General features: G+C 41.4%; 1 protein-coding gene across 1 annotated transcript; it reads right to left on the reverse strand.

Annotated features, from left to right (window-relative positions):
* Positions 1-62: 62 nt before the first annotated feature.
* TPH1 (tryptophan hydroxylase 1) lies at positions 63-9,969 on the reverse strand. Its single transcript, XM_010711078.3, has 10 exons — positions 9,882-9,969; positions 8,460-8,597; positions 7,316-7,499; positions 5,756-5,856; positions 5,019-5,086; positions 3,314-3,510; positions 2,676-2,811; positions 2,062-2,188; positions 921-1,016; positions 63-395 (listed from the first exon to the last, which is right to left on the reverse strand). The coding sequence occupies exons 2-10, from the start codon at positions 8,577-8,579 to the stop codon at positions 246-248; spliced, it is 1,179 nt and encodes a 392-aa protein (XP_010709380.1). The 5' UTR covers positions 8,580-8,597; positions 9,882-9,969; the 3' UTR covers positions 63-245.
* Between the last annotated feature and the right edge of the window lie 71 nt (positions 9,970-10,040).

The raw sequence follows: 10,040 nt of genomic DNA on the forward strand, positions 1-10,040 counted from the left end.
AAAAGAGGAAGTTTAACCAGAAGACAGATGTATCCTCCATGTGCAGTCAGTATCAATAATGACTTTTCTACGCCACTTACTTTCTTAGTGATCATCATAATTACTACAAAGTTCATCATCTCTCCCATCCAGTACATGGGAGACCAACTAAATATTAAACTCAACCTTTCATGGGGCTGGAAAGCTATTATAAAATTGTGATAAGAATGAAAGGATCTGGTGCTGCCTCTGAGAAACACAGGAAGTCAAGAAAAAGCGTACCTCATCTTTTCCTTTGCTTCTTCAAAGCTTTCAGAAACAAAGTAAACCTCCTGGAAAGTTGTAATGAGGCATTCTTGCTTGCAGGTGACCTTTGGATCAAAAGGCTTGACTTTGGCACTGCCAGAGAGCGAGTGCTAAGTAACATCATGTGTTATCAGGTGCCAGAGGAATATCGCCACCAAAAGAATCCACAAGGAAGACGACACAAATTAAAAAGTGAATAAAAAAAAAAGAATGAGGTGAAACCATATTTAGTGGTAGCTGTATGTCTGCAGCTGAACAATGGCTTAAGCATAACAAACAGTATCTCTGAAGGATTGTGTTCTGCCAATATGGGTCAAAGCTGCTTTTAAACAAAAATATTTTCAGAATCCAGTTAAAACAGTAGAGTCTTTTTCTGAAAATAGGTTTGGAACTGAACATACATCAATCATCTAATGCTTCCTGAGAAGGACACAGGAGCTGCACAGCGCATACCCAAAAGCACACTGCCCTGTGACTAACCCCAGTGAACTTACCTAGAAATCATCCCCACAGTAGGTATTTTCAGAATAAATATTTTTAAGAATTATACCTGATAAATAAACATGGCAGAACAGCGACAAAAATACTCAAGTATGAACCAAGTAAAGAGGAAAGTAAGCAGTGGATATTCTTACCTTCAGCTCACTAATAGAAGAGAGCAAGCCAGCCCCATAAACTCTTAGCTGTCCCTCTTGCTTGCACAGGCCAAACTCTACAGTGAAAAAGTAGCACTGAAACAGAGAAGGGAGTAAAATAATTCATCCTTCAGCAAAGGAAACTAGATGGGGGCCCTTCTACTTTCAGGAAGTATCAAACACATGCAAGTCATTACTTGGTTATCATTCTCAGATATCTAAAGTGAAGGGAGCCTAAACAGAAGTGAGAAGAACCAGAGGATTATGTGTTTCTAATAAGAAAGTCTGATAACATAGCTGGGACAGAAGCTGCTTATCTCAGTAGAAATGTGGCAATTTGATCTGTTTTGAGAAGCACTGTAATGACATGAGAGATTTAGCTTAAAAGAAACACTAGATAGACAGGACCTTAACAATTGAAAGCATCAATCCAATACAGGTTGTTCCTTGTTCCTTAGTGGTCTAAAAAATTAAAGATGTTCGGTTTCCTGATTTTCAGGATTCCTGCAGCTATGTGGCAAGAAATGGTATTTTCTTAGATGGTTTACTTCTGGTCTCTCTAAAGGTAGCAGAAGCTTTACCACTAGCTATGACTGGCAGTTCTTTTGTAACTGGAATAAATTATTTTTCATGTAAAGTTTTCACCTTTCAATATTTCTGTCAAAGCATCAAGAAACTGTTATCCTAGAAGTAAGATGAGTTTGCATTATTTATTTGAATTTCTTGGCTGAAATGTACCGAGTGCTAGTTTCACATTCAGTGAAAACACAACATTTCAATTCATTTAACACATTAAAGTAACAGTTCAATGTTTTTATATGTAATCTATGTTCTCAGAAGTAGAAAGATATTTTCTGGAGGAAACAGAGTACAGAATTTCAAGCTGGAAGAAGTGATCTACCCCTAGAAGTTGCATACTTACTTGACCTAAGTGAAGTAAGAAAAATATCTGTCATATCTTTCTTAAAATGTATTTTTTTCCTTGCATGGAAACCTTGTTATATGCTCTAAAGCTAAGAGTCAGGTCTAGCAGCTGGTGCAGCTAATGTTGAAATTAATCTCCAAATTAATTAGAGTTAGAGGGATCAGCTGAATGAAGCGCCAAGCTTTAAGTGGGATCACTGGGCACTGAAACACTCACTGTGGCCAGTTTTTGGACAGCCTCATCTGATGCCCCAAGTGATGCAAGACCAATTTCCTGGGAGAACTGAGCAAAACTGGGTTCAGCCAAAAGAGGGACATGGCCTAGGAGCTCATGGCAGGTATCACTGGAAAAGAGGGAAAAAAAAAAAAAAAAAGAATCTCATCTTTCTTTGTGATGGAGAGAAAAAGTAGCACCACTAAACAGTGTCTTGTGTGAAACTTCATTATCTAAACAATATCCAAAATACAAAGAAGTATCAAATCAGGTTTAGCTAAAAGCACATCATACCATTTCTACAAAAGTACAGTTGCTCCAGTTTTCAGATGAAGGTGTCTAATATTAAGAACACAGTTCCATGTTTATATGCCAACTGAACTTTAAACTCTGCCATGACGACAACTGCAAGAGTCCTCCAATAACACGCTCTACTTCTGAAAATCCTGTGCTTATGAAGGTGGCACTTAAGTATGCTTAAACATCACTACATTCAGTGTGAAGACTGAAGTCTTCAGCACCTTTGAAAATAAGTTTTCTTGCTGGTATTCTTGAACAGATTTTAAGTAGCTTGGTATCGGGCAGTAATTCTCAGAAACACGTTTCATTCTACTCACGGCTCTGGTGTGTAGAGAGGGTCCGAGCTGTGTCTAACATACTGAGTGCAGTGAAAAACTCTGAATGCTAATCCTGCCAAGAAATCTCTGGGTGACAGATACCCAGCAACAGGGCGAATAGTGAAACCTGTGCGCTCTAAAAAGGAGTGGAGAAAATATACGTTAGTTTAAAGAAGAAGTCTGCAATGTTCCCATCTCTACTACAAATGGGGTAAGATCCACATCACTACTTTGGCTTAAGAGCACATGAAAAAAAATAGGCACGACTAGAAAATTTAGGCCTAATCTTGAGAATGGCCAACATTCAGTAGAAGTGTCCCTATCTCTGTGTAGGTGGATTTCTTAAGATTTCATGTCTACAACCAACAGAATACAGTTAGGTATCGCTTTAACCAGTCCTAAGTCTCTTTAGAATTAGCATGGCCCCCCAAACCATCACTGCATATATTCAGGACATAATACATTAAAAATAAAGAGGCCAAAAAGCCTCTTAAATGACCAGAATGAATACAAGCAAACATTTTGCTTTTAGGTTTCCCAGCCAAAACCAAGAATCTTTTTTTTGTGCCCACACAGTAACAGTGCGATTTGCAATGGACTTTAGTTCTTCTTCGTATGAGAGAAAACTAATACCCTACCTTTCAGGAAGCGGGACACATCTTCCAGCTGGGGGATATTGTCTTCCCTGTACCCACAGTATTTGGTGAGCAAGGGTAAGTTTTTAAGGTACTCTCTGCAGGCATGAGTTGGGTAAAGCTTGTTAAGCTCTCGGTATACAGTCCCCCAAGTCTTGATCTCCTCCTCTGTGAATTCAATCTTGGGAATTGGGTCACCACTACAAGGAGATGAGGACAAAGGGACATTCCTTGGTAAATGGCTTATAAGGATGACTCATTTACTTACTATTATCGTTATTCATATGGCTGGGACACCTGGTCAAGCTTAAGATTCATTACACTGTCAAGTGCACGGGTAAGATCTGGTCTATGCCCTGGAGAACTTTTAGGCCTGCTCATTCTTCCACCTAAATCAACAGATAGCAATCCTTGCACTGATCTCATGGGGTCTGAAAGCTTCAATTGTATAAATAGTATTCAAACAGTAACTGCAAAATCTTTTGTTTTGGGAGCTGGGAACACATCTTCTTCCTTGTAATATCTCTCTGTCTGTATATAACAACTTTCCATTATCTTTTTTTATTTATTTTAGGAAAAGATAATCCCCTGAATTAGGAGCACAATAAGTGGAAGCAACTAAACATGCATATTTGGTAAAAATTATGCTTCTATGCAGAGGAGACAAGTATCTGTCTGAACATATCGACTGTAGTCCATCTCTCCTAATCAACCCTTAGGATCTTGATTAAAGTAGATTAGAGCAAGGCTGTGATTTAAAGGTTGCTGAAAGCAACTGGAGTGTCATACGTTATCTCCACTGCCAGGTAGGTAACCAGCACGGCTGCTGCTCTCCCAAAAAAAGCTCTGTTAACAACACATCTGCAGTAACTGCCTGCATGCTGTGGTGGCCAGCTGCGTGAACACAGAGAGCCATGAAGCTCTAGATATCTGCCATTTCTAGGTCATTCCCAGCTGAGGAATTTGGTGTCAATATTCACACAGGAAACAGTAATGCAAAAAACATGTTCAGAAAAAAAAATTTAACACTGGGCTATGAAACTCCTCCAGCTTTAAGAGCTCCCTCCCCCAAGCAGAATCTCTAAAGACAGAAGCTCTTTGAATTCCATTTCACAGAATTCTTATCTACGCATCGCATGCTCTATTTTAAACCAGGAAATAAAACTCAAGTATTAACATTGGCCCAGAGAGTTTATACTCAGTGGTCAATGGGCTGTCTAGCAACTTTTCCTCCCCTTCCTCTCCTTTGCAAAGGAGAACAGCCCTGGCAGAGTATGCATGTCCCGGACAGACAGCTGTGTAGATGTGCTGCCCACCCCCTTCCTTTCCTGCACCCATTTCCAGAAAAGGGGGGAGAGAACCCAGTGCCTTAACACACCCCACTGCAGGAAGCCCATGCTGACATTGCTGCCCATTTGGGGATTAGTGCTGCCACAGATACCACAATGTCTATGCAGCCATGAGCTGATCCTCAGACTGACCAGAGACCCAGGAAGCCGTAAGGTGGCCTAGATCTACCTTTTAATCTTGCATTACCTAGATCAACCTTTAAATCTTGCATTAAATCTCCCTTCATTTTATCCTTCTAGCTCTGATTCCTGAGACAAGTATATCTCAGTGAGATCTGAGCCCAGGGAACATGAACCAGTCCACTCTGCTGCTATTTCAAAGCACCTAGATGGCTTTTTCTGGAAGAAATTGAACTTACTGCTTGTAGTTCATAGCCAAATCTGCAAAATACTTTCGCCTCTTACGATAGACATTGTCTTTGAAACCCTGAGGAGAGCGAGGAGGAAAGAAAAAGCAAAGTTAAATGGGTTTTCAAGCTGCAGTATGTAAGTTAATTTAAAGCAAGATACTTGAAAGTTCTTCAGTGGTAAATATAAAAGTATACTATATAAGATGGAGAGGAACATCATAGCTGTAGATTGAAATGTTTATTAACTAAAATAAGCAAATATGCCAATTCAAAGCAAACATCAGTGGTTTTATGCATGCAGTATATATTCAGAAGACAAAGGCTCCTTTTAGTCACGTTAGTATATACACAAACTCAGTCACTTTCTTACTTATTTTAAATTACGAAAGAAATTGTCCATTTGTACTGTGCAAGTTCTAATTAGTTTGTTCCACCTCTAGTAAGGAAGAAATTGAGAGGAAAAACCAAGCTTGTCTCACAACAGCATTTTGTTTTTATACTTATGTGACCACTCAGGGCCCAGCCCCTCTACATGAGCAAGCCTCACAGAAAGGCATAGGAGTCACATTCAGTATCAGCCTTGCCTGAACTAGGAAAAGACATGAAACCCCCAAGAGAAGGTTCTTAGACTCCCAGAGATACTGTGGAGGGAACGAGAGAGAGAAGGAAACACCTCATGTTTTAAAAGCAAGATCCACAATGTACCTTTCACTGAGCATTGGGCACGGAATGGGTAAGATACTTACTGGATGATCAGCATCCAAATCGGACCCGTACATCAGCACTCGGTTTGCACATTTATCCAAATCTGAGATCTTCTTTGGATACCAGGGAATGTTCTCCATCTCTATGGAACGCATGGAATCCACAAAGTTATTAATAATGCCAAGCGTGCTGAGGGAGGAAACACTACTTTCAAGTCTGGCTATGGCAGTTACAGGCAAAATCTATAAATTAAAAGGGTTACAAACAGGACAAGGGAGCCTGCTGCCTATCTGGCACCAGCTTCCAGTTCATACTTCCTCCTCTGTCACTGCCAGTTTGCCCACAGACTGCACAGCATACTCCAAATCAGAAGATTTGGGGAGGAAACAGTTAATATGGGCTCTCAGTGGCCCTGACTGCTATAAGTATTAATGTTAGAGCAGCAGCTAATGGCTGCCACAGAGCAAAGGCCTCCTTGTGCACAGCCTTCCAGGGCACAAAGCACGTAGAGGAGCAGAGGACTGATTTTCATGCAGTCCTTGGACAGAGTGGAGGTTAGAGTCCTCCCATCCTGCTTCACTGGCAAGAAATACTGCTCTGTGCTTATGTGCTCCAGAAACATCAGACTTTACAGAGGGAAGAGGAAAAGAAGGAGGCAGCTTCAGCCATGTAGCCTCAGAGAGACGCATAATTAATTTCACTACTGAGGTTTTTTGAGGTTGATTTTTTTGGGGGCGGTTTTTGGTGTTGTTTTGTCTTTTAGTTAAAAAGCTTTTAACAAGTTCTTGGCACGGCTGCTAATACACTATAACAACCAAAGGATTTTTTTCTCTCCTAATGCTCCTCAGCTTTCTTAATAAGGATGGGAAAAGTGTTCAGATTGAGATTCTCCTTACCCAGAGTTAGAATAAGAAACTTTTACCCAGTAGACACCAGATCTTCCCTTTCCAGGCCTACTAGCCTGTGCCAAGCATGGTGGCTGAGAAAAATATGAATGTTTTGTGCTGCCCTGAGTTCTGAGCATTTCTTCATCTAAGAGCAAATATGAATAGGATTTGAAGCATCTCCAAAGAAAAAGCCACCTTCTCTTTCACACTGATATAAGCAACTACATATTATGAAAAATGTTTTAAAAAAGTCTTTAAGTCAAGAGCTGCATGAGGAAATGGCAGAACCCACACCGTCCAGTACCTGAATCTAACTGGTGTACATCAGCATGCCACCTCTGATGTCGCAGAGCACCAGCCCAGCCCTCATTCAGACTTTACCTGAATGTGGCAACATCACAGTGGCCTGCATCAGTCTCTGCTGGTGCAGGGACCCCCGCTTTCAACAGTTATACTCTGCTGAGAAAAGCCAGGAGTGCAGATGGCCAAACAGCCAGCTCTTCTAGAGGACACCAGGCAACACAGCCCTGCTCGTGTCAACCAAACCATGCAGTGATGGCACAGAAATATAAACCTGACAGCTACCCATAGCTGTCCAGAGCTCCCCATAGCACTACGCATGTGCACGTACGGACAAAGTAAAAAGGTTTCCAATTAGCACACTGAGAAGAGCAGTAATGCCTTCTCTTTGCCAGCGCTGCCCCCTGTACTTACCATCTTCCTGCACATTGAAATGCTCTGCTGGGTTCATAGAGACGATGCTGACGTGGGATTTGAGGAGCTGGAAGATCTCATTCAGCTGTTCTCTATTACTGTCACAGTCAACAAAAATTTCAAACTCCGAATTTCGTCTCTTGGATTTCCGTGACTCGATGTGCACCAGGTTCACATGCTTCTCCTGTTTTGTAAGAGGTAATATTTTCAAGCAGAATGACTAAAATCTAAATTTCATTCTTCAAAAACAAAAGTATTCTGCTGACACAGCATATTCACCATCTACGTGAAGTTATTTTAGTTAATTGGCTCTCCTGGTAGTAGCCTGCTTTTTGGTAGTGATGAAACTGATTTTTAAAAAGCCACCTATTCAAAAGAAAATGAAAGACTTTGAGTTCTTTTGGTTTCATTTCATCGAAGAGAAAAACACTAAGGAGGTTTAATTTCACAGACTTTTTTCTTTTATCCCTCCCATAGGAAGCTGATCAGTGACTTGGTCTAGGGAAATCCACAACAGTGCCAATCACATTGCCATGTAATTATCTCACAAGCAAAGGATTTAAAAGCAGTCATTTTCCAGACATGAACTTCACTTTTCTTTTATTTGAAAAATGATTTAATCATACATCTTACACCAGGATCATTCAGGAGTTCCCAGGCTCAGACAGGCAGGGCCAAACGACAGCACAGTGACAGTGCCACGTTCCCTGCAGGACAGCAGGGAAAGTCAAAGGAGCACAGTGGGACTGCTGCATTACCTCTGCCACCTTCAGTCCAGCCAGGCAGAGTGACAGCAGCACTGCAGGCAGCTCATCAGCACCCCAGGTGTGTACCATCAGCAGTGCTTCATGCCCACTTCTTATATGCAGCAGAAACAATGAGTGCCAATCCTCTTTCATGAAGGAACAAGAGGAATCTGTTCCAATTTTCAGTAAGCGCAGAAGAGTTTTTGAAAACATTAAACCAGCATCCAACTTCTGAAGCATAAGTGTACCTTTGTGGATAATTTTGGATGCAAAGTGGGAGGCACGTTAGGAATCACATCCTTAATAAATGGATGTAATTCATTCCACTGTGTGCCAAACCTACCTTTAAAATAATAAACAAAAAGTAGATCCGCTATAGAAATATAATTATTACATACCTGAAAGAGTTTTAGAGCTTTTACAAGTCCTCCGACTTCATTCTTCAAGGAAAAAATGATGGCGGTTCTTCCCCTTTCAGGCACATGGTCTTCGTTCTCTTTGTTATCTTCAATCATCATGTAGTTGGACTTACTTAGCTAAATGTAAACAAACAAGGATCTGAATCACAAGGAACAGGCGCTGAGCAGGGCTACTCCAGGCAGAAAAGAAAAAAAACAAAACCCCACAATCATACACGGGTTATTAGCTGTTTTCCCAAGTGCAGACATTTTTCTTTGTTTAAACCTAACCCCTCTTGGATGATGCTGCTATAGAAGCAGTGAAGTTTCCATTATAAATACACAGTGGATTTTGAAGGCATAAACCATGGGGCTGATTATTCGACATGATTTATTAAAAGCAGGGTGGTTTGATTCCGCAGTCAGGATCACTGCCTTCAGCTCATGAGATCTGGTATAGCTGCAGGTAATGTTACAAGGTGCACAGCTGGGACAAACCACACGTACTGAAAATTTGTGTTCTTATTTTATGTTTTAGTCAGGTGATATCATTTATTAAGCAACATTTCTAAGAGGCAAACAAATAAAACACAACACCACACAGCGTACCCTTACACTAAATTCTACCAGTGACCTCTAACATAAGTTTGAACAAATTGCAGAAGAGAAATTCAGATGCCTGCTATGCCAGATGCACATCGTTTGCACCTTTAACCAGCATTAATCTTTGGTTTTCAGTACAAAAACGGACCGCTAACAGGTCTGCATCAATGCAGCAACCATGTCAGTGCAGGACCAGAGTGAATGCGAACGCAAAAGCAATTCCTCCAGTTTCACTTTATTCCCTATCAGTAACTAAGCTCTAATCATGCCTGACACCCTTCCTTCTGTGCTATCACTCGCCAGCCCTTAGGAGGGTATGGTCGTGAAGAATCATTATTGTGCTGTATTAATTGACCTGGCATCAACATGACTTGCCTTAATGAAAGCACACAAACAAAAGGGGCCTTTCAAGTTAGTTCAAAGCTATTAGTTGTCTTCTGGATAAAAACTGCTCCTCCTGAAGCCCATAGCAATCTCTTCCCTTTTTCCCCCCAGGAAAAAAAAACATTACTCCCCATAGGATGGGTACTTAGCGTTACATGCTGCAGCTCAGTTCTTTGCATCGGCGGATATCCCACATTTAAAATTACCCAAAAACATTCATCTAAAGGAAATTACATTGCAGAGCTGTAAGATGAAGACCAAAACACCTTTTAAATGGGTATTAGCCACCGATTGCCATTACCCGTACTCCTTACACAGCTGGCTGCTTTCTCGCTGCCCTCCTCACACCCTTCCTAGCAGGGAAGGATGAAGACGTGTGACCCTACAGGTGGCTGCAACTCAGCATCACCTCACAGGCACGTTTTTCAGCCTCACCGAAGATCTTCGCAGGAGTTTTGTTCTGACAAGAGACCCAAACCTTTACCAAGCTGTTTTTTGTTGTCTGTTTTTTTTTCCTCCACGTGCCGCATCGCCGACCCGTGCCGATGCGTCTGCCCCTGTCCCTGCCCCGTCCCCTCCAGAAGCACGGGCCGC

This window comes from Meleagris gallopavo, chromosome 5 (genome assembly GCF_000146605.3).
Source record: "Meleagris gallopavo isolate NT-WF06-2002-E0010 breed Aviagen turkey brand Nicholas breeding stock chromosome 5, Turkey_5.1, whole genome shotgun sequence".
Taxonomy (NCBI): Eukaryota; Metazoa; Chordata; class Aves; order Galliformes; family Phasianidae; genus Meleagris; species Meleagris gallopavo.

What these genes read in the sequence shown, in the direction of transcription:
- TPH1 (XM_010711078.3), bottom strand. Translation starts at nt 8,579, where the DNA reads ATGATGATTGAAGATAACAAAGAGAACGAAGACCATGTGCCTGAAAGG. An exon ending in ATTTGGATGCTGATCATCCA is followed by an intron (nt 5,087 to 5,755) that starts GTAAGTATCTTA and finishes CGCTCTCCTCAG; the next exon opens with GGTTTCAAAGACAATGTCTA. An exon ending in CTGTCCAAAAACTGGCCACA is followed by an intron (nt 1,017 to 2,061) that starts GTGAGTGTTTCA and finishes TCTCTGTTTCAG; the next exon opens with TGCTACTTTTTCACTGTAGA.